Source organism: Eutrema salsugineum, unplaced genomic scaffold (assembly GCF_000478725.1).
Source record: "Eutrema salsugineum unplaced genomic scaffold, Eutsalg1_0 scaffold_7, whole genome shotgun sequence".
In the NCBI taxonomy this organism is placed as follows: domain Eukaryota; kingdom Viridiplantae; phylum Streptophyta; class Magnoliopsida; order Brassicales; family Brassicaceae; genus Eutrema; species Eutrema salsugineum.
This window is the reverse complement of record NW_006256486.1, coordinates 12,531,255-12,555,052: the sequence shown is the minus strand read 5'-3', so window position 1 is coordinate 12,555,052 and position 23,798 is coordinate 12,531,255. Positions and strand designations below refer to the sequence as shown.

The 23,798-nt window shown below is 38.5% G+C and overlaps 2 protein-coding genes across 2 annotated transcripts; one reads left to right on the top strand and one right to left on the bottom strand.

The window, feature by feature from the left end:
* The first annotated feature begins 839 nt into the window (after positions 1-839).
* On the top strand, positions 840-1,395 carry LOC18010535. The gene has a single exon (XM_006393663.2). The coding sequence runs from the start codon at positions 950-952 to the stop codon at positions 1,250-1,252; it is 303 nt and encodes a 100-aa protein (XP_006393725.1). The 5' UTR covers positions 840-949; the 3' UTR covers positions 1,253-1,395.
* LOC18010937 (chlorophyllide a oxygenase, chloroplastic) lies at positions 1,333-4,546 on the bottom strand. Its single transcript, XM_006393662.2, has 9 exons — positions 4,387-4,546; positions 4,035-4,271; positions 3,301-3,405; positions 2,937-3,206; positions 2,702-2,849; positions 2,437-2,621; positions 2,247-2,359; positions 1,871-2,165; positions 1,333-1,797 (listed from the first exon to the last, which is right to left on the bottom strand). Exons 1-9 carry the CDS (start codon positions 4,471-4,473, stop codon positions 1,633-1,635), a joined length of 1,605 nt encoding a protein of 534 aa, XP_006393724.1. The 5' UTR covers positions 4,474-4,546; the 3' UTR covers positions 1,333-1,632.
* Positions 4,547-23,798: the final 19,252 nt, after the last annotated feature.

The following is a 23,798-nucleotide window of genomic DNA, read 5'->3' as shown; positions in this document are numbered from 1 at the left end:
GAATGCTTTTTTTTTTTTTTTTTTTTGTCGTCGTTCGTATTAAACGAAAGTCCAAATGGAAAAGCAGAGTACAACATCACATAATAGGCCCAATACAACAAAATCAAACTAAGCCCAATGACCAACTACAGTCCATCGACACGTGTTACAATACGTGTATCACATACACCGACTTGAGAAACACGTGTGAGGCTGAGAAGTGATGTTGATGCAGCGCCACTCCGTCGCCGCCGGCGTCCTTCACCGTCAACGCTTGTAGCATACCGATCACTATGGCACTGCTATTACCACTGCTTCGGTAAACACGCTCTCCGAGACTGTTCAAGCCAAATCGACGCAAATCAACCACCACGATTCACAACTTTTACGAGAAACCTTCATCCAACGCCGATTACGGCCCCAACAAGGGTATGAAGGATTTACTTTCGCTGATTAGGAATCGAACAAACCTGTGGACTCATGGATGTCACGATCTCACTCAGGATTATCTCCAACGAAGATAGTTAAGATCTTGCAGAAGTAAAAGAAAATAAAACAACCAAACAAAACAAAAACTAAATCCGAATATGGTCGGAAGAAAAGAAATCCGATAAACGGAAATTATTAACCGAACTAGGTCAAAAGGGAGAAAGTTTCTCTCTCTGAAAGATACGGGAGGGTGAAGAGGAATGCTAGATTTGTCAAATTGAAGAATAGAAGCTTTTTATGAAAAAATTTAGTTTCTTAGGGTTATTTTTAAGAATTGCCCATTTTTTTTTCTGCTAGAAACCACTACAATTTTTGTCGAAAAACAAAACCACTATATCAAGGCAAAAAAAAAATCAAAACTTTTTGTTCTTGTCTCTGCTAGAAACCACTAGAACAAGAGCAAGGCATCACAGCTATATCGTCTCCTTATCTTAAACGATATTTCGGTGAACCCTTAACAAGATTTCGACGAGATTAAGATATGTTCTTCTTCTTCGTTGGTGGATTAGGCCAACAGGTGAGGCAGGTGCTGAAATCCGGCGCCGGTAAATGTATAAGATGCGGCTCTGAAGCCGATTTAGTCGATTACGACAAAGTCGTGAAGCTGTTCTTCGTTCCTGTCTGGAAATGGCCAGGGAAAGATCCTCTACTCCATTGTAGAGAGTGCGATCTGTTTTTCCCTCAGTCTCTATCACCACCAGTCTCTCTAGCTACGTGCCGTTTCTGTGATCGAGCCGTTGAGCCTGATTTCCGTTTTTGCCCCTTTTGTGGCTCTTCTATGTGAAAATCTTAGTCTGTACTTCAAGTCTGCAAATTTGATCTTATCTCTCTTAAGATGTTTTGTATTTATGTCTGCAAGTTTGATCATGTCTCCAAACTCTCTGTCCTGATGTCTGATATTCAATTTCTCATTCACTGTACACAGGAAAAATGAATAACAAGTAATTTACAGTGGATGTTTCTTTTCTTCTTATCTACGCAAAACTATTTGTTTCATCGTCTTCAAAAGATGAATCCACCAACTCCAGAATCGTTTACTCGGCCAAGCTTCTCCGCTGCGGCGAGAACGATCCAGATAAACAACCTTAACACATTTCTTCTAAGGTTGCTAGTGAAACTTCAAACGTCGCTGAAACATTTAGATTTTATCTTTTCAAATAACAGTTAGCTGGAGAAGGGTAATTTATCATCGCCACGATCTACCGCGTTCCTCCATAGTCTATACCGAACTCCGAGCTTATCGTAAGCAACAGGCAAGTTCCATATGTTTGCACCATTCAACATCCGTTCTTGTTGTCCTAAAACCAGTCTCAGATCTTCGTTTAAGACCTGTAAAACAGAGAAATGATGAGAATGCGATGGTATCAAGAATGCTCCTATATTCGTTTGTTCTTTACTTTACCTGTTCAGCGAAATGTCTCCAGAGATGTTCCATGAATGGAACATTCTTCAATATAGGAGCAAAGTCTAGAGACATTCGGTATAGAAGTCTTGTCTTGTTTCTTGAAGATGGTAAACAGACATGGAGTTGATGAAGATGTGTTGCACACTGCTTAGTGCTCTTTCCTTCTAGTTTCCCTGGCTTGGAGATCCCGATTGTCGATAACACAATACAAGGCGGTTTAAATTCCATATCGATTGGATACGGATCCCAGTATCCTTGTAGACCGGAGGATGGCGTCAAGAACTTCACTAGACTGCAGTAGAAAATAGACAAAAGCTAGAGATAAACCGATTCATCTTACCAATGAACAGAGTAATGAGAGTAAAAAACAAACCTTGGGACACTCCAGCCTTTTGCAAAAGTAGATGTGTGAGTGAATGGAGCATGTGCAAGATCCAAGAGATTATCTAGAAGCAATCCGTGTTCCACAGGGAGGTCCATTACAAGCTGAAGTTTTGTAAGAAACAAATAAGCAAATTGCTGGATTCATAATGAGATGATTTGATAGGATCTACAAGAACTACCTCTGCATGGATTACAAACCCTGAAGGAGGTTGTAAAGAAGGAAGAGTAGGTGAAGGTGGATCATCACCGGGCCAGACCCAGATCATTCCGTCTTGTTCAAGACAAGGTATCGACTTTATCTTCACATTCAATAGCTTCGTAGATGGCATCTTTGTACATTTTCCATCGGTTGAGTATTCCCATCCTACAAGGTCACATTTTGATAAGCTACAAGAATATGGTTTTAAACTTGTTATCAACAAATGCAGAGTATGAGTTACTAACCATGGTAAGGACATTGGATACGTCCCTCTTTCACTGTGCCAAGATCAAGAGGACACGCTCTATGCGCACACGTGTTCCTTACACAACCCGGTTTCCCGTCTTCTCCCCTAAAGATAACCCATGGTTGCTCAAAGCAGTCAATTGGTACCTTAAAGACATAAACAATAGCGTTTCTCAGATGCTTGTAAACAAAGGGAGGATGGACAAAAACCAACGAAGAGTTTCTTACACATACCATCGTGTCATGCTTGAGATCTGCGGTGAAAGCAACGGGATACCAAAAGTTCTTCAATTGTTGACTATAAGGCTGAACAGGGCCAGAAACATTCAAGGTTTTGGCACCAACGTTTGTCTTTTCCTTGTCTAAGTCTTGTACAGAGGTTGAAGTCGAAGGTTTATCTGTTTCCGTTGCAACTCTAACGGGTAACAACCTATCATTAACCAATTTTTCCATGTGAGCTAACTTGTCTAAAGCAGTTGAAACCCTTGCTTCAGATATATGAACCTGTTTCGTTTTGATTAAGAGTTAGACCAAGTTTGAGAATGGGCAGTGGATATAAAAAGTTATCATTCTCAGAGAATAGCATTCTTTTAAGTACCTGTTGGTGTGCTTTCCCTAGCTCTTCTTGCAGTTCCGCTAGTTCTTTCTTCACAGTGCCGATTGACTTGTACTCACGAGCCAGAGGATTAAGTACATCAACGACCTGCCATAACATTCATACCAAATTTAAAATTAAAACACAGCCAATACTAAACATAATGCCATTAAATATTCACCCAAAAAACCAAATATATCGAAAATAGTGCAACATAACAAGTTTTGAAGACATTTGAGTTTTTAAAACTGATCATCCCAATACAATGAGTTAACTAACAAGCTCCTGAAGAACTCATCGTTATACGTCTACTGTATCTAGCCGATGACTGAATGTAGCAGATAAGTCTCTCCCGTTTCATAGCACTCATAAACTCAAGAACGCAACTTTACGAACTTAAAGAATCTCAAAATATTCACTCCAAACTAAAACACAACAAACACTAAACAAAAAACCATTAATGATTCACCGAAATCGCCAAATATCGAAAATAGTGCTACATAAACAACTATTTGAAGACATCTGAGACCAAAAACTGATCTCCAAAAACAATCAGTGAACTAATAAGCTCCTGAAGAACTCATAGCTATCAACTACTGTATCTAGCCTATGACTAAATGTAGCAGATAAGTCAATGTTCTTATCATAAAATCAAGATTGCAATTTTACGAACCAGATAGAGTTAAACAATCTCAAGAGAGGTCAATGTAGATGATACTCAAAAGTGAGAAACAAACCTTTTCATGTAGGAGCATGATTGTAAGAAGATCTTGACGAGCACGCCAATCCAAGTATTGAATATCGAATCTAGCAACTTCAAGAGCTTGATTTACATCCAAGAACTTGCCTTTAAAAGGAGGAGTTTTCGATCTTGGATCCTCAACATCAAACAAAGGTCCCCATTGACTCTTCTTCTCAACTAATCCACCTTCTTCCCCAAACACAGCAAAAACCCTGAATTCTCCTTTCACTCCCTGAAAAACAACAACAATCACCCAAAAATCAAACTTTTATGAAACCACAAGCAAAACCCAAATCCCAGAAACGAAATTAGACACTGATTTTCTAAGTTTTCAAGCTAAAATTTACCTTCTTTCTGCTGAGTTTAGATGATCTAGTTTTACAGAAGGATATAGGAAGAGATAAAGCAGAAGAAGTGAACACGGCGGCGTTCATGGCGTCACCGTAAAGAAAGAAAGGAAGGGAAGAAAGAAGACAATAGAAATCAAATTATAGAAAATGAATTTTTCTTTTATTAATTGAGGATTTTTTTGTTGATAAGAGAAGAGAGTTCCTCGCGATCTGAGCAAGCCTCCGGGAAGATGACACGTATACAAACATCGGCAAGGTAGATGTACACATGGCAGAACTATCATCCACATGATGATGAAGAGGGATTTGCCAGGTCGGATTCTCCAAGATATCTTTGTCTATCTTTGTTGTGAATCCTTGCAAGTTTTTGTCATTATTCCCACTTTAGTTTTGCATCACTAGTTTCTTTTAGTCAAAATATATATAGCTACATGTTTTTTCTTTCTCCTTGTTGGCTCCCAAAATATATATAAAAATATACAGCTACATTTGTCTATACAAAAACGTTTAAAGAGAAGTTAAAATTTAGAGAATTGAGTTTTTTTTTTACCCAGTTGATAGAAACGTATTAAATTGGTTAAAAAATTTCTCTGTGTAAATTTAAATTTTTTACTATTTTTTTTGTTAAAAGACTATAGTAATATTGATATGCTTTGAATCATAAACCGTACTATTTGGCATTGATGTATGTATACTGCATAATCAAACATGTATGTGATGTGTGCAGGTTACACAATTAAGCATGCAAAATACTTGCAGTATGTTAAAGTTTACATGGTGCACCTTGAAGTTGCATGTATAAGCAGTTTATTCATGCCTAAACTGCACATTCTGGTACCGATTAGTATCTGTACTTTTTTGTTGTATCTACACATATCCGAACTATTAATAATTTTTGGTTAAATCATGCATTGACTCATAACCCAATAGTCAACTCTGTCAAATTGTTAACAGAACTGACTCACCTGTCACGTTGGAATCTTCATAGGAAGTAAAACATGATGCGACATCGTTTTGCATAATTCTAGAAAAAAAATTTGGCAGGTTTGAGGAAACGAATTCTGAACCTTCCCTCATTAAACCAAGCCCAGAAACCAGTAGATCAGATGTATTTCTTAATGATATAATGCACATTAAACAATTTAAATAATCCCACCCCTATTATTAAAAAATAAACCGCTCTTCGTCGCCTTATTCTTCCTCATGCCTCTTTCCTCTTCTCTTCCTGTAACTCTTCTCACTCTCTTGTTTTATCCTATTCGATCCATCTCCTTCCTCCACCGTCTTCTCCAGGTACTCGTATTGATTAAACTCCATTTTCGTCAAAGATACGACAATTTCTTCAATTTGAGTTTTTGTTAGGGTTTTGAATCGGAAAGAAGTAAGTGAAGGAAACTGGAAATTTAGCTCCTCATGTTCGATCGATATCTAGAAGATGGCGACAATTAGTAAATTCCAAAAAATAGTACTTCGCAACACAACAACATAAGAATTGGGCCTAAAATAGTACCAAGAAAAATCCCTTCCTCTAGATTGATTTTTAATAACAGGGATAGGATTATTTACATTGTTTAATGTGCGATAGATCATTAAGAAATACATATGGTCTATTGATAACACCGTATTTGTATCCATTTACACTATTGATTTCAAATGCTTTTTCAAAGGTTTTAATTAGTTTCAAGAACTTTTAGTATAGGTTTTCTATGTTTGTAGTTTGTAGTTTCAAGACTCTTTTCAGGAAACTTAGAGAAAAACATGGCACAATGGACGAAATCCACATTTTTAGCTCAGAGTCAGACCATTAGAAGTCCAGCCTCAAATAAAGATCTTCTAACCGTCTGATCCCGCTCAAATTTGGAGACATTCAAGAGGAACCAACAAGCTTTCGATAACACTTTACATCAGGACAATCCAACGGTGCAATCAAAAGATATGTGAAGAGAAAGTTGATCAAATTCACCAGTCCCGGAAGAATCTCACCCGCGGTGGAACTATGCCGAGGTACAAGGCCCAACATCAAAGCCCATTTTGTCATTCCTCTTCAGAGAAGCCCTAATTAAGACATGGAATACCTTAGGACCTATAAAATATATTTCTTAGCAGCCCCAATAACCCCCATGAGTTTATGACTTCGCTTACTTATCCAAGTTTGAAGTTTTTTGCAGATTAGACATTATCTTCCTTGTGGATCAACACCCTAAGTCCTACAACGTACATTTGTGCACTTTCAGACATTATAGTTTTATAGATTTAAAATTACGGACCAACGGGTCTGCAAAGACATGCGACCCTGAGGCCCAACAAAGTTTTTGGCGCCGTTGCCAAGGAAGGTTTAGCCGCGGAAGGCTTAGCCGCGGAAGGCTTAGCCACAGAAGGTTTAGCCGCTAAAGGCTATATATGTCGAGCTTCTGCCAAACTTCATAGGAAGTAATCTGAACTCTAAACACTGTATTTTCTTTTTCTGCTTATTCTCTGTTCTATTTGCTCTAGTTTCATATTTCTTGAGACATGGATCATCCGATAAGAAACACTAATCCCGAGCGAAGGTTTTGTAACCTGTGTAATGCTCCCTGCGCATGTGAATCACCATTCAAGTGTGATTCCAACCACCTGGATCGGACCCCTCAGCCGAACCATCACCTTGGAGGCTCGCGAACTCCAACCTAAAAGATGAACCCTATTTGCCACCCCTGGTGAATCGAAGACCATCTCATCCCCTACCTCATCAGATTGTGCACTAGAACTATGAGAAAAATTGATTCAGTCTCCAACTTAATCGATTGGAAGCCAAACTGAATCAGTTCCTTGATTCCCAAGACGTCGTTGAAGCTGCCTTACATACAAAGATAGATGCCATCACCATCGACCTTAATAAGAGGGTTGATGATCTCTCTGAGCACGTGAAGACACTGGAGGAACAAAGAATCAAGAACAATGAAGTGCTGAATCATAGAATGGAGTCTGTCAAAGAAGAGCAAGGGAAGAACAAATTTGACATTCGACAAAGTGAAAGGAAGATGCAAACCCTAACTTTCAAGATCGATGATCTGGATAATAAGTTGAATGAAAGCAAAAACCAAACCTAAGACTACACATTGGAGATGTGGCAAGGAGTAGGAAAGGTTACCGACAAGACTGAAGAGCTTGATTCTACTTTAGATAGAGTTTTCTATGCTCTAGATGAAGTAGAAGAGAAAGTTGAGAAACTTTCTAAAGATCATAAGGAGAATGACCTGAACACTGAAACCACTGATTTTGATACCCAATACGTGCTTGACAACCACTGGAATCAAGAGAACAACAATGGAAAAGAAGAGAATGAAGAAATAAGCATGGTGAGCCGAGAGGAGCTGACAGTGGATGAAGAAGCCTCACCCACGGCCAGGCTCACTCCCACCGCGGCTGTGAACACCTCACCCGCGGTGGAGTCTTGTTTTTCAGACCTGGATTCCTTTCATCCTCTTTCTGAAACCTGTTCAACTAGAGATCGAACCCTTGTGACCAGATCTCAGTTGTTTGATCAAGTTGTCTTCTCAATCACTGCAAAAACATCAAAAGAAAAGGAGGAATCCAATACTTATGCACCTTGCAACATGGTTTACACTTGTGAAAATGAGTTTCAAGAGCAATTCTCAGAAGATGAAGAGTATGGTTTGTTTGTTTAATATGAAAACCATGGGGATCATTCATCAAGGAGCAACTCAGAACCAATAATAACCAAGAGCATATCCAGAGAGAGACTGATCGAGTTCAACCACTTCGTGAAGACAATTCCTCTCTACCATGGGTTTGATGATATTTGGAAGCAAGGCTGCCTGCAAGTTTTCTTCATATACAACAAGGAAACTAAGGAGAACATCTACACCTATTTCAAGAGAGCCATGTACCTATCATTCCCTAGATCATCGCCTGATGCAGCTGTCTACAGGATCCATCTCAAAGACCCACAAAAAGCCAGGGACTACAGAAACAAGATCAGCAAAGAAAAACTTGAAGAGTCCAATCAAGTAGTTCAGAGTCTACCAAAGGAATCTCTTTTGCCAGTGCAAAGACCATATGATCGACCACTTTTTCTGTGAGAGAAAAGAGTCTATTTCAGAGATGAAAAACTTGTTCACACATGCCCAAGAAGGAAGACCAGTTCGAACTCTGCACAAAGTTCAAGACAAAGGTCACTTTCTTATCTTTTGTGACATTAGAGGTTAAATATTTCTCAATATTCTTTGTGATTCTGGAGCTTGTATTAACATGATGTCCAATGCTACTGCTTTGAGACTCGGCATTAAACACATTTCAAGTACCAGGACAAAGATTAGCTTAGCTAATGATTCAAGTGCAACTCCAAAAGGGATAGCCCGAGACATACCTCTAAGGATTGGAGATTGCGTATCCCCTGTTGAGTTTTTACATAGTCAAGACCAAAGATGACTCATATCCAGATATCTGGCCTTTCATAGAAACTTCTTGAGCCATCATGGATTGGCCCAACCGGAGAGTTTCTTTTGCAAATATCGACAAGGACATCTTCTACGAAGCTACACCACTTAAGAGCAAAAGAGGAAAGCATAAAAAACAAGCATTCGAACTAGAAGAACTCTGGAGTGATGAATAACCTGCTAGAGAGAACAGGAAGATTTCAAAAAAGACTTGTCTTAGGACAAGATCTTATTTAAACTAAGTCTTTTTCCTTGCAAAATTCTAGCTAAAGACTATAAATCAAAGCGTTTGATGGGAGGCAACCCATTTAGGTATTTATTTATTTAGTTTACTTTTGTTTTCCATTGAAGTTTTGTTTTTTTATAATTTTATACAGGCCTTAGTATGCATCAAAAAATAAAACAAAAAAGAGCTGACCGCGGCCAAGAAGCATTTCACCGCGGCCGCGACACGGCCAAGCTCAGTTCAGCCACCCTTGGCCACCTCCACCTCAACCTTGATCCAAATCAAACCCCCATTTGATCAAGCACCACTCCACATCAACCACCATCCATCATTCACTATCATATTACCTCCACAACCACCTCACAACCCATCACCAACACCAGGTAAGTTTTCTTTTCCTTAATCTTTTCAATTATTATATACTTTTTTCTCATCCTTACCTGATTTATTTCACACTGAGGATAGTGTGATTTAAGTTTGGGGGAGGATTCCATCCCTTACTAACAACCCTTTCTTGCATGAGCCCATGCATTCTGCATTTTTCTTTAAAATCTTTCACTTTTTTTTTGGTTTTCTTAAAACTATTCAAAAGTCTTTTGAGTTTCAAAATGTGTTTTCAAAGGTCAAATACGTTTTGAGGGTATGAATACAAAATCGATGATGATAACCAACATGTTTGCTTCTACACCATCCGTTTATGAAAGCCCTTTCAAGGTTTAGTACTAGACTAGACAGTAGCTATAGCACCTACACTATGAAATCGCACCATAGAACTTATATCCATGGAGATTCTTTTTGACAGGATATACTAGCTCATTCTACTTGAACTTAATCTTGACATCTAATTTTCTCATCAATGGTTTTAGAAAGACATCATGATATACATCTAGGACATCTTTACCTTATTGTTACCACTCTTTGTTGTCTTAGATGGCCAGTTCATCTTTAGGTGGTACCATACCCTTAACCCAAACCCTTCTGTTTGAACCCCATGCATTCTCTCTTAAGGTTGTATCGACAGATATGTGCAAAAATGCCGGAGAGGGAGGAACAACATAGTTTTCAGTTACTCAAGAGAAGGACTGAATGAAATCGGGAAGGAAGTGTATCAGCAATCTTAACAAGCCTCATGATGCCTCAAAAAGCTCATTCTTAAAGGTAAATTTGGTCCTCCCTAAGACTATGTCAAAAGGCGGTTTCCCATTAAAAAAAACTAAAAAAAAAAGAAAAAAAAAGAATGAAAAGAAGGGAAACCAAAAAGCCTAAAGAGTTTTAGAAGTCGAAATTATTTGAGCGAAGGCTATAGGTATTCATCCAATGAGTTATGGTTTCACAACCTGGACAAAAATCCAGAGTCTGGGGGAGTTATGAGGAGAACTTGAAGAAAGGATATCAGAAATCTTAAAGAAAGAAAAATGTGACTGGATACTGTGGATATTCAACAGGTCCATCCTATCTTGCTGTTTTCTCTCTAGAAAAAAAAATTAATTCTAAACACATCAAACTTCACCATTAAAAACCTCTTTGGATACCTAGCCTTGAATGCCTTGTTTAATATTCTTTTGATGAGAATCACTTAAACCTTTAATGAATGTTAAGAGCTAGTTGACTGGAAGTTAGTTCTAAGTGTGTCGATTTTCACATGATGGATCAACGGATTAGTTATGTTTGTATTTTGGTGAGAATTTTCTAGACTTCATCTGATTGATGCATTATCCCTAATTAAGGTCTATAAGTATGGTTGCTGATATTTTTGAGTTCCATGTGATTTTTGTTGATGATATTTTCCAGTTTGGATCTTGTTTTGTTTGAGGACAAACAAAGTCAAAGTCTGGGAGAGTTGATAACACCATATTTGTATCCATTTTCACTATTAATTTCAAATGGTTTTTCAAAGGTTTTAATTAGTTTTAGGAATTATATTTTTCTATGTTTGTAGTGTCAAGGCTTTTTTTAGGAAATTTATGGAAAAACATGGCAAAATAGAAGAAATCCACATGTTTAGCTCAGAGTCAGACCGTCAGAAGTCCAGTCTCAAATGAAGACCTTCTCACCGCTGATCTAGCTGAAATTTAGAGACGTTCAAAAGGAAACAAGAAGCTTTTCATAGAACTTTGCATCAGAACAATCCAACGGTGCAATCAAAAGATACGTGAAGAGCAAGTTGACCAATTTAACCAGTCTCAGAAGACTCTCACCCGCGGAAAAAGTGCATTCCACCTGCCCTGGAGGACCCCCACCCACGGTGGACCTATGCCGAGCCACAAAGCCCAACATCAAAGCCCATTTTGTCATTCCTCTTCAGAGAAGTCCTAATTAAGACCTGGAAAACCTTAGAGCAGGTCCATTAGAGGTTCAGAAGGGATTTATTGCACAGGTTCATAGGAATTTTGGGTTAACAAGAAAAAAAGCCGAATTACAAAGGATCGGTTCATCCGGTTGACCCTGACGACCCCATATCTGAACCACGTGGCGTAAGCGGATTGGACGAGAATGAAGGGTCTCCAGGTCTTCTCTCTCACTCTTCACACCACCTTCCTCCTCGATTTCAATCCCTAGATCGAATCTCTTTCTCTCTATCTCTAATCCCTCCGTTGTTGCAGTTTGTAGAGCCATGGCGTTAGCATCCACCGCATTGCCGACAAAGACCGGATTATCTCTTTGGTGTCCGACTTCTCCGTCTCTCGCTCGCCGTTTTCCCGCTCGTTTTTCTCCGATCGGTTCCAGAATCGCTTCCAGAGGCCTCGTCACTGCTTCGTACGCTAACGAGAATCGCGAGTAACTATAACAATTCTTCCAATTTTTTTTTATCTTACGTAGAGGTTTGTATGTGAATTGAGTTTTGGGATAGCGTAATTTTGTATGTTTGTGATAATTGGTGGAGGAAATGCTGCGGGTTATGCTGCTAGGACTTTCGTAGAAAATGGAATGGCAGATGGTCGCCTTTGCATTGTGACCAAAGAGGTGAACCAAAATCGATCGACAAGTGTTTTCAATATGAGTATCGAATCTTGGTTTTACTCTCTTTGATTGATTGTCTGTATGTGATTGTTGTAGTTGTTGTTGTTGTTGTTTTCATTTAGGCTTACGCACTTTATGAGAGATCGGCTTTGTCGAAAGCTTACTTGTTCCCTCCAGAAAAGAAGCCTGCTCGTTTACTAGTAAGCTTAATCTACCAGTTATATCAATTTGAGCGGTTTAATTAGAGTTATTGAATGGGCTATAGATTTTGTACAGCGTTAGGCTTGTTTCTAGTTCTAAGATTTGTATGGTTTAGTTATGTGATCAGTGTGTTCTGTCTATAATGTGGCTTAATGATGTGCAGGGGTTTCATACTTGTGTTGGAGGTGGTGGAGAGAGGCAAACACCAGATTGGTATAAGGAGAAAGGAATTGAGGTAATTCTTCTCCTGATTCATAGTTTAAGGTAATTTTTGGGAAGAAAAAAAAATTAATTTGAGATGAACCCCATTTTAGGGTTCACTAATGAAACCTGAAAATTTATCCAGGTTCTTCCCATACCTTAAAACCAAAACAAATTAATATTTTAATCTAATGAACCTTATAGAGGGGTTCACTAATGGACATGGTCTTATGACCTATAAATATATTTCTTAGCGGTCCTAATTAAGACCTGAAAGAATTGACTACAACAAGATTTTTTTCACCAGTGGTCAGACACACTTCAATCAGAGCACTGCTAGCAATAACGACACGTCGGGATCTGGAGCTTGAATAACTCAATGTGGAGACTGCTTTTCTTCATGGAGAGTTAGAAGAATAGATATACATGACTCAAACTGAGGGTTTCAAAGTTCCGGGGAAGAAAGGCTATGTGTGCAATTAAGAAAATCGCTGTATGGTCTTAATCACTCTCCCAGACAGTGGTATAAGAGATTTGACAGCTATATGAACAAGTTGGGATACATCAGGAGTTTTTATGATTGTTGTGTCTACTACAGCAAGCTGAAAGATGAATCATATATTTATATGGTGCTTTAGGTGGATGACATGCTGATAGCTGCAAGTAAGATGTGTGACATTCAGAAGTTAAAGGATCTTCTTAGTTCCGAATTTGAGATGAAATATCTGGGTGCAGCAAAAAAGATTATAGGAATGGAAATCTTCAGAGATAAAAAAAACAGAAGAAGCTTTCTTGTTGCAGAAAATCTACATCGAAAAGGTTTTAGCAAGGTTTGAAATATTTTCAGCTAAATCTATTGACACTAACCATATGAAATGTTCATCTCACTATGTTTTCCATTCAGTCTGTATGCTATCAATGTAGGAAGCCTGATGTATGCTACACTCTGTACACGGCCAGATTTAGTACATGCAGTCAGTATTGTTAGCAGGTTCATGAGACATCCAGGAAAAGAACACTGGCTGGATATAAAGCAGATTTTTTTGGTACCTTAGATGTACATCTGATATTGGTCTCATATATGGGGTTGAGAGTCTGTGTCAAGTGATCTAGATAGTAGGAGATCAATGACTGGCTACGTGTTTACTCTAGGTGACTCTACAGCCTACGGATTCTACAGCCTACGGTGACTTTGTCTACTACTGAAGCAGAGTACATGGCTTTGACAGAAGCAGCTAAAGAAGGTATATGGTTGAAAGGGCTGGTTAATGATCTGGGTCTGCAGCATGATCAGACTATCGTATACTGTGACAGTCTGAGTGCGATTTGTCTTGCTGAAGATCAAGTTCATCATGAAAGAACTTAGCACATTAACGTAAGGTATCACTTTCTTAGAGGTGAGAAGATGATTAATGTGAAAAAGATAGGTACTGCTGATAATCCTGCGGATATTTTCACGAAAGCAAGTTCCAACATTGTTTGGACTTGTTGAACATCACAAGCTGTTAGTCTGGCCCCGAGTGGGCATCTGGCTCCGTAGGAGCATCTGAGCCCAATGAAGGTCGTCTTGCTCCGTAAGAGTATCTGAGCCGGTGAGGGGCATCTGGTCCGAAATGACATTTGACTTCTGATAAAAGAAATATCTGGTACATGTAGCATAGTAAGTGTATATGTTTTACATTTTGAGGCAAAGGAGAAGTCCGGTACATCTTGCACTGTGATGGTGCATCTGATACATTTCTTTGGAGGATTCAAGTCAAGGTGAAGATTTGTTGATATGCCTTGAATCTTAAAGAGTATAAGCTTCATGGCGTCGATGCATGTACGCTGCACGATGAAGCATGCAGGTTTGATGCGGTGTGGTCGTGTTGAGGGTTGTCAATTTTTATCCTAAATGAAATCAATAGCCGCAAGTGCACAGCTGATCGATTATAGTACTTAGGGATCGAATCCACAGGGAAAGAGGATCTTTCCTGCAAAAGCCTTTGAAAGAAATATAAAGTAAGGAAGTCTAGAACCAGGAAAGTTTTGTGAGGGTTTTGGTAATGTGTTTAAAATGTAAAAACGAATCTTAAAAAGAAGATACGGGAATTAAAATGACCTAATAACTAAACTTAACGAAAAAACGGGTAAAAACGAGAAAAACGGCTAACCTAATTGCTTAAATCAAAATCGATTAAAAAGGAATGAAAATATTGAACTAAAACTAGAAATAAAACGGTGTGAATCTATAAGAAAGAAAGCGATGGGCTTCAGGGAAGTTTTCTCAGGGGTACGAACGATTCAAAACATTGCTAGAGAGTAAATTTGATAAGATCTTAGCTTAAACTTTTCGAACTGGAGTCACGGACGTATGAATATATACGCCACTGTCGTGATCATAGACAACTATCTCTCTCAACCCTGACCAGTAGGTTTCCACTCTGGCCCTGGAAAAGAAGAGATGCATTATGTTTAAGACTCGTCATCATTCACAAATCGCCCATAGGTAGGTTTCCACTCCTATGTTTGTTTTGCTCTCCCAAACTAGATTTGACACCGGATGAACACTTTCGTGTCACCAAGCATCTGGATCAGATTGTAGTTCATGACGCTACTCTCATGCAGTAAAAACGAATTCAGAAGAAAAAGTTCTAAGATTCGGCTCAAAAGCTCATGGAATCCTCATCGAACATATAAATCCCCATCGAAAATCCCTTAATCCCAACAATAAAACTACTCAGACATAATAAACGAAATAAAAAACATAATATTAAAAAGTAGAGTAGAAACCGAAATTGAAAAAGAAAGAACAAGGGTTCAAGAGACAAATCTCTCCCTCTCTAAAACCTAAAAACAAAGCTTAAAGTAAAATTTCTGTAAAATATTTCGTCTCTCTTTCTTCTCTTCTTAAAAATGACATAAATGACATGTATTTATAGTCTACAATACTCTCTGGTGTCTAGGGTTCCGAAATTGAGGCTGAGAAAGTGATACGGGCTTCAGAAATGGGCTTTCAAAGTCGGAGTTGGCTGGCCGTGGTCGGGATGAGTGCGACCGGGGGAAATGGGTGGCTGGCCGCGGTCGCGGTGCTTCTGACCGCAGGGATTGGTTTGTTGGCCACGGGTGGAAATGCTTGCCGGCTGGTTTACGGGACATCTTGCTCTTCGCGTATCTTTTGATTGAACCGTTGGATTGCCAAGCTGTAAAGTGTGCTGGAAAGCTGATACTTCCATCTTTACGATCTCCGAATTTGAGTTGGATCAGACGGTGAGAAGGCCTTCAATCAGGGGTGAACTTCTGACGGTTTGACTCTGAGCTGAAATCTGGTTTTCTATCCATTTTGTTAAGCTTTTCCCTAAGTTACTTGAAAAGAGTCTTGGAACTACAAATACTAGAAAAACGTAATAAAAGTACTTAAAAGCAATTAAAAACATAGAAAAAGTATTTCAAAATGATCCATAAAAAATGTCAAAATACGGTGTTATCAACTCCCCCAGACTTAAACCTTTGTTTGTCCTCAAACAAAGCAAAAACCTAAACTGGTTAAGTGAAAACAAAAATAGGAAATGCACAAATCTCGGAGACATGAACTCCTAAACTATGACCAAAGATAGTGCATCAATCCACAACTTAGGGGGTGTTATTGGAGAGTTGATTTATAAAGATTTTTAGAGTTTAAGATTCTATAGTTATTGGTTTGTGGATTTTTACATTCTTAATAGATTCCTCTGTTATTCATTTAGAGATTATAAAAATCAGTTGTTATTGATATGATGATTTTTATAATCTAATTAAAATCCATTGTTATTCAAAAAGTCTGCATTTAAATGATTCTATGATTCTGTTATAATCTAGTGTTATTGGCATAATGATTCTTTATAATTTAATTCATAAATCATGATTCTCAAAATACTACCTATATCCCTTGGATTCTCAAAATCTGTCATATTAAAAAATTCTTAATAGATTATGTAAATCCATAGAACTCTCTCTAAATTTTACAAATCCAACAAAACTCTTAAAAATTTGACAAATCTCATGATTTTTAAAATCAACTAAAATCTTCATAAATCTAACTCCCAATAACCCCCAACTTAGTCTAGAAAATTCTCACTAATGCACAAAAAATACTAGTCCACTTTTTCCGTCATGCAAAACTTAAACAATCTAAATCTTGATTCCAGTCAACTAGCTCTCTATATTCATTAAGTTCAATAGTGAGTTCTCATTAAAGACATCATCCAGGGTAGACGGCGTTTGGCATTAAAGGGCTGTTTAAGTGGTGGAGTTAAAGTGTTTTGGGTTACCTGATGAATCTGGAGGATGCAAGATAATATGCAAAACCGCAAGAGAGATAAGGACCTGTTGATGACCGCAATTTTCAGTCACTACTTCTTGCCAAATGTTGTTGCATAATCCTTCCTCCATTGTTGTAAACAGCTATTCCCCCAGACTTAGATTCTTTTCGGAAATCAGAAAATGATCTCCAAAACTTCATCAAATCGAACTCTAGTTGCCTTGGGACTTAAAATTTGACCTCTCTAGACTCTCTAAGGTTTTTATTTCCTTTCTTTTCTTATTTTTGAATTTTTTTTTTCGAAAAGGAAATGCCTTTTAAAGAGAGAGACTAGAGGACGAGATTGTACCAAAATTTGAGATTTTTCTAAGGCAAACTGAGTTTCCTCTTGTGTTGAATCCTTCTGGGAACTTTTCCGGCAAATCGCAGGTCTCTGTCCTTGGTGACTGAAAACTGCGTCGTTCCTCTTTCTCTCCAATGTTTTTGCATTTATCTGCATATAAGACAATAGAAAACAAGAGTACATGTGGTTTGAAAGAGGACTGGTTAAGGTGGGGAACTAGCTAAAGATGAACTAGCCATTCAGGATCAACAGAGAGTGGTAAAAAGGGTAAAGGAGTCCTGAATGTATGATTCGTTTCCCTGGTCTAATGCTTCAATGAGAAAGTTAAGTCCAAATTAAGTCCAAATAAAACAGAGCTAGTGTATCCCTTCATCTAAATCGAAATCATTCAAATTCCTCTGGGGTACTTCGTTTCAAATGTGCTTAGCTACCGCCTAGTCTGGTCCTAAATCATGAATGAGCATGTCACTAGGAACAGTCTAAAAGCACACAGTCAACTATCATTGATTCATGTTCACCATTCCCTTTTAAAAACGTATTTTGTTTTGAAAACCGATTTTGAAAAACTTTAAAATGTAAAAAGTGTAGATAATGCAATACTCATGAAAGAAAAGTGGTTAGAAAGGGATGAAATCCTCCCCCAGACTTAAATCACACTGTCCTCAGTGTGAAACAAGTCGAGATTGAATGAAAAATAATGCATAGATAATCGAATTGGTAAGGCCATAGAGAACTTACCTGGATCCGGGATGCTGGTGGAGATGAACCGGATTCATTCGAAGAGGTTTGGGAAGGTGATAGGTAGTGATCAAGGTGGTGGAGGGTGATGAATGAGGTGGAGTGGGGATTGGTGAGGTGGAATGAGGTGAAGTGGGGGGTTTGGGGTCGGGTTTGATCTCAACGACCATTTTCCACGGTCAGGAGCCACGCGACCGCGGCAAACCTGTGCTTGGACGCGGTCAGGAAGACGCGACTGTGGTCGAAGGGGTGTTTCCCGCGGTCAGAACGTCTGCGACCGCAGGGGCTTATTCCGCGGCCTCTTCTTGCTTTTCCTTGGTTCCTGCTGGGCCGAGCAGTCAGGGACCATCCTTCTTTTTGGTTTTTTCAGGTTTTTTTGATTTTTTTGGCTTTTTTATTTTATAAGAAACACCTGAAACTAAGAAAAAGAAAAAGATCAATAGAAAAAGAAAGAAAAATCCTAAAGAAAACAATACCTAAATGGGTTGCCTCCCATTAAGCGCTTTTGTTTTAAGTCGTTTAGCTCGACTTTTGGTGTTGGACGTGGCTTAGTCCAATGAAGAAGACCTTGTCCTAAGACAAGTCTTTTTCGACATCTCCTTGCTTTGCCTAGCAGTCGTCACTCCAAAGTTCTTCTTCAAACTCTTCTGTTGCAGAACGTTTTCCTGCTTTGCTGTTGTAGGGGACAGCTTCTGTGAAGACATCTTTGTCGATATTAGCAAATGAAATCCTCCGGTTTGGCCAGTCCATTATAGCTCCGGAAGTTGCTAGAAAAGACCATCCGAGAGTCACTGGATATGTTGCATCTCTCGTCTCGACAATGTAGAAGTCGACAGGCACTATGCAATCTCCTATTCTCAAAGGAATTTCATAAGCTATTCCTTGAGGTGTTGCATTGGAATCATCAGCTAGACTAATCTTTGCTCTAGTCCTGCGCAGGTGTTTAATACCAAGTCTCAAAGCAATTATCATGGACATCATGTTAAGATAAGCTCCAGAATCACAAAGCACGTTTTTAAACATTTCTCCTCTAATAGAACAAGATATAAGAAACTGACCTGTAGTCTTGACCTTATGGAGAATTCGAACTTGCCTTTCTCTGTAGGTGTTGGCTGGTGTTCCAAATGCAGAATAGGATTCACAAAAGAAAGCTGCAGCGTCGTATTCAATGATTGAATCGATGTATGGCATCTTTATCTCGCTGCATATCTAGTCTTGTTGGATTGAAGAGTCAGCTGAATCCACAACATATTCCTTCGCCATCATACAAGGTAATGATTCTTGCCAATCTGTTTCTTCATCTGAAACTTGGTTTTCTTCTTCCTGAGTTGCTTTTTTAGGTGCTGGAGGTTGAAGTTGGGACAGAAGATGTATTATTTTTCTTTCAAAACCCGGAGGTGCATCTGAACGACTAACTCCTACGGTCAGAGGCGTCGTGACCGCGGGAAATAGAGCCTTGGCCGCGGTCAGAACACTCGGACCCGCGGCTCCGGATGTAATCTGCTCATAGTCCATCTCTTCCTTTTTGTACTTGATACGAACTTATCCAGCTTCTTTATTGGGTAGACCAGCATCATATGAACTCATACCAGGGCGTTGTTGTGCATTCTTCATCAGGATTTTTGGGAGATTTCTTAGAAAATCTCTCAATTTGCTCAATGTTGGGCATCTGTTCCATTCTTGCATCAATCTCCCGTGCTTTGAGCTCGAGTTTGTTCAGCATGTGCTCGATCTCTTGCAACTCTTCGTCCGTCTTCTCTCTATACCAGGAGGCGGATTCCCTGACTTCTTTAATCTCCTGCTTCGATTCGACAATATCACTTGAGTTCTGTATAATGTCATACCCTTATCTTGTCTGCTCTGTTGCGACTTGGTGGATCATCCCAGCTAGTGTTTGTGCGTCCTTGCGGGTTCGCTCTTCCAGAACTCGAACATGATTGGCCATATCATCGAATTTTTTGTTGAACTCTTCAGAGATTGAATCAATTTGCTTGAGCAGGATATTTTCGGCGAGAATCTGCTGATCAAGGAACTGGTTTATCATTCCTTCGAGGCGTCCCAAACGTCTGCTGATCCTCAAGTTGTCCTCTTGCTGACTAGGGTTCTGCAGTGGAGGATTATAGGCGTGTGGCTCGAAGTAGGTTGGAGGAGGACCATAAGGATCTTCCCGGCGTCGAACAGTCTCTCTGCGCCGGTGGTAAGGGTGGTTTTGGCTGGCTGTATCGATCCATGTGGCTAAGATTTCGGGCTTGGTGTTCTTCTCTGCGTCTAGTGGCTTGAGGAGTGTTATAGAAACCTTCCTCATAGTGTGTATTTCGATTTATAGGATCCATATCTTCTGAAATGGAAACAAAAAAACCGAAAAATGGAAATATGCAGAAAAGGGGTTCTAGAGTCGATTTACCAACCTTTCTTGGGGTTTTGTGGATAAGAAAACGCGTGCGTTCCCCGGCAACGGCGCCAAAAACTTGATGCGGTGTGGTCGTGTTGAGGGTTGTCAAGTTTTACCCTAAATAATCAATAGCCGCAAGTGCACAGTTGATCGATTGTAGTACTTAGGGATCGAATCCACAAGGAAGGAGGATCTTTCCTGCAAAAGACTTTGAAAGAAATATAAAGTAAGGAAGTCTAGAACCAGGAAAGTTTTGTGACAGTTTTGGTATTGTGTTTAAAATGTAAAAACGAATCTTAAAAAGAAGATACGGGAATTAAAATGACCTAATAACTAAACTTAACGAAAACGGGTAAAAACGAGAAAAACAGCTAACCTAATTGCTTAAATGAAAATCGATTAAGAAGGAATGAAAATATTGAACTAAAGCTTGAAATAAAACGGTGTGAATCTATAAGAAATAAAGCGCTGGGCTTCAGAGAAGTTTTCTCAGAGTAAATTTGATAAGATCTTAGTTTAAACGTTTCGAACTGGAGTCACGGACGTATTGATAACACCATATTTTGACCACTTTTATGGATCATTTTGAAATACTTTTTCTATGTTTTTAATTGCTTTTAAGTGTTTTTATTACGTTTTTCTAGTATTTGTAGTTCCAATACTCTTTTCAGGTAACTTAGGGAAAAACTTGACAAAATGGATAGAAAACCAGATTTCAGCTCAGAGTCAAACCGTCAGAAGTTCACCCCTGATTGAAGGCCTTCTCACCGTCTGATCCAGCTCAAATTTGGAGATCTTAAAGATGGAAGTATCAGCTTTCCAGCACACTTTACAGCTTGGCAATCCAACGGTTCAATCAAAAGATACGCGAAGAGCAAGATGTCCCGTAAACCAGCCGGCAAGCATTTCCACCCGCGGCCAACAGACCAATCCCCGCGGTCAGAAGCACCGCAACCACGGCCAGCCACCCATTTCCCGTGGTCGCACTCATCCCGACCGCGGCCAGCCAACTCCGACTTTGAAGGCCCATTTCTGAAGCCCGTATCACTTTCCCAGCCTCAATTCCGGAACACTAGACACCAGAGAGTATTGGAGACTATAAATACATGTCATTTAGGTCGTTTTTAAGGAGAGAAGAAGAGAGATGAAATACTTTACAGAAATTTTACTTTAAGCTTTGTTTTTAGGTTATAGGGAGAGAGAGATCTATCTCTTGAACCTTTGTTCTTTCTTTTCAATTTCGGTTTCTATTATACTTTTTAATACTATGTTTTTGATTTTGTTCATCATGTCTGAGTAATTTTATTGTTGGGATTAAGGGATTTTCGATGGGGATTTATATGTTCGATGAGGATTCCATGAGCTTTTGAGCCGAATCTTAGAACTTTTTCTTCTGAATTCGTTTTTACTGCATGAGAGTAGCGTCATGAACTACAATCTGATCCAGATGCTTGGTGACACAAAAGTGTTCATCCGGTGTCAGATCTAGTTTGGGAGAGCAAAACAAACATAGGAGTGGAAACATAACTATGGGCGATTTGTGAATGCTGACGAGTCTTAAACATAATGCATCTCTTCTTTTCCAGAGCCAGAGTGGAAACATATTGGTCAGGGTTGAGAGAGATAGTTGTCTATGATCACGACAGTGGCATGATCAGAGGAGAATATGTTTACTGTTTTCTTCTTGCATTGTTACAACAAATGAGAATAAGTAGCAGACAAAAAAATAAAAACTACTAAAAACACAATAGTGAAAACTAGAAATTATAAAATCAGAGGAGAATATGTGCAATGTGAAATTGTTATTGCTGTGAGCAACCAAGATCCAAGAGAAGCCCTTAAATATTCACGATCTAACAACACCTATAACTTCTCCTTGCAATCAGCAACCCAACGGGAGAGTCCACCACTACATTCGCAAACTACCACTTAGAAGTCCTACAATCCATAATACCTAGCCGGCAAAAATTAGTTCAATCGTATATTATGATATTGTAAAAATTAATTTGAGAAGGATAAACCAGTAATGGAGAAACTTGACAAAATTTATATTTTTTTTACTGTCCACAAACTTTCATTGATAATAAGATATTACATAGTTCAGTTTGATTACATATTTTTGTGAATTGTATTTAGCTTGCATGGTTAGCTTTAGGCTTGCGGGTTTGGTTATTCAGGTTGGGTTCACTTTGGTTAGTCAATTTTTGGATAGTTTTGAAAAAATATGCTGAATAAAACCAAACAAAAATCTGATTTGATTCATTTCGAGTTTGGTTAATTAAGTTTTTCTCTTGTTTTTGAATTGAACCGAATTTTTCAGAGTTTTTTGGTAAAATCTGTTAAACTTTAGTAAACTCGATTAATCTGCTTCTTAGGTTCATCGGTTCATCGAGTGATGGGATCTCATCGAAAGAGTATTGATCTAAGAACATATAGGCTTTTTTCCTTTAAGTTCTTGATGATCTATACAGTCTTTTTCACTTTCTGATTTCTTTCCTCTCCATGTTCTCTCATATTTTAATCAAAATTTTTTTTTACTTTATAGAGTATCTTTGTATTTTTTTTTAAATTCCATTTCAATTTGAATATTTCTTCTTGTGGCGCGTACTCCACGTCAACGGCTTATGCCCTTATCATTAATATCTTCATGCAACTTTTTTTGCTACCACTCTTGTGCATGTGCTCCATTGCTGTTTCTGCATGATCCAACCTCGTCTACAATCTGTTCCAGGATAACACTTCAGCCCATAATCAACAAAAATTGGAGACATTTCGATCTCAACTTACAGTGGAGATATTATGACATTGCCCAGTGCCGTGCGAAGGTTTATAGGGACTTAAGGCAAACTAAAAAAATAGGGCCTTTTTTATTTAAAAAAAAGGTTTTCTAACAAAAAAATATAATATAATTTTAAAATCATATAAAATATTCAAAAATAAAATTTTAATCTAAAAAAACTAATTAAGACATAATCTTTCTTCCTTCTTTTTCAATAAACTTTTTCACCAAACTCTCATAATCGAGGTCCTTAACTAGTTTTCTTTTTATAGATATGATAGATAGGCCATTCAATCTTTCTTGTGACATAGTTGATCGTAACTAAGACTTTATCAACTTCAACTTTGAAAAACCTCTTTCAGCCAAGGCAACTGAAACTGGAATCGTCAGCAATATCTGATAAGCAATCTATGAATTTTTTTTTTCTTGGGCTTTAGGGTTTTGGTCTTATTTTAAGATGTTATAAAGCCGATAATCTAAACAAATCTTAATCAATTTCCTAAAACTATTGGGAGAAGGTAATCTTAATCTATTTCCTATATCTATTCCTTTTTCTCTCTCTTATAAACAAAAATAAGAAAACATCTTATGTAAAAAGGACCTCATGCCAACCATAAACCACTTAACCACCTCTTAAGAAAATGAGGGCCCTGAAAAATTAACATATTTTGGGGGTTTGAGGCGAAAACCTTTTTCACTACATGGTAAACACGGCTCTGACATTGCCCCATCCTTCCGGTCTCAACTTAAAAATGCGGCCCAGCATTGTCTTTGAATAATGAAAATGTTGTCAGTAGCTAAAAAGTAAACCAAGGCTTAGACCCAAAAAAAAAAGTAAACCAAGGCCCAT

Excerpts from the sequence above, each read along its gene's own strand:
- LOC18010937 (XM_006393662.2), bottom strand. The coding sequence starts at position 4,473 with ATGAACGCCGCCGTGTTCACTTCTTCTGCTTTATCTCTTCCTATATCC. Across the intron at positions 2,850-2,936 it reads ATCTCAAGCATGACACGATG|GTACCAATTGACTGCTTTGA; the intron begins GTATGTGTAAGA and ends TATGTCTTTAAG. Across the intron at positions 2,166-2,246 it reads AAAGGCTGGAGTGTCCCAAG|TCTAGTGAAGTTCTTGACGC; the intron begins GTTTGTTTTTTA and ends TTTCTACTGCAG.
- LOC18010535 (XM_006393663.2), top strand. The coding sequence starts at position 950 with ATGTTCTTCTTCTTCGTTGGTGGATTAGGCCAACAGGTGAGGCAGGTG.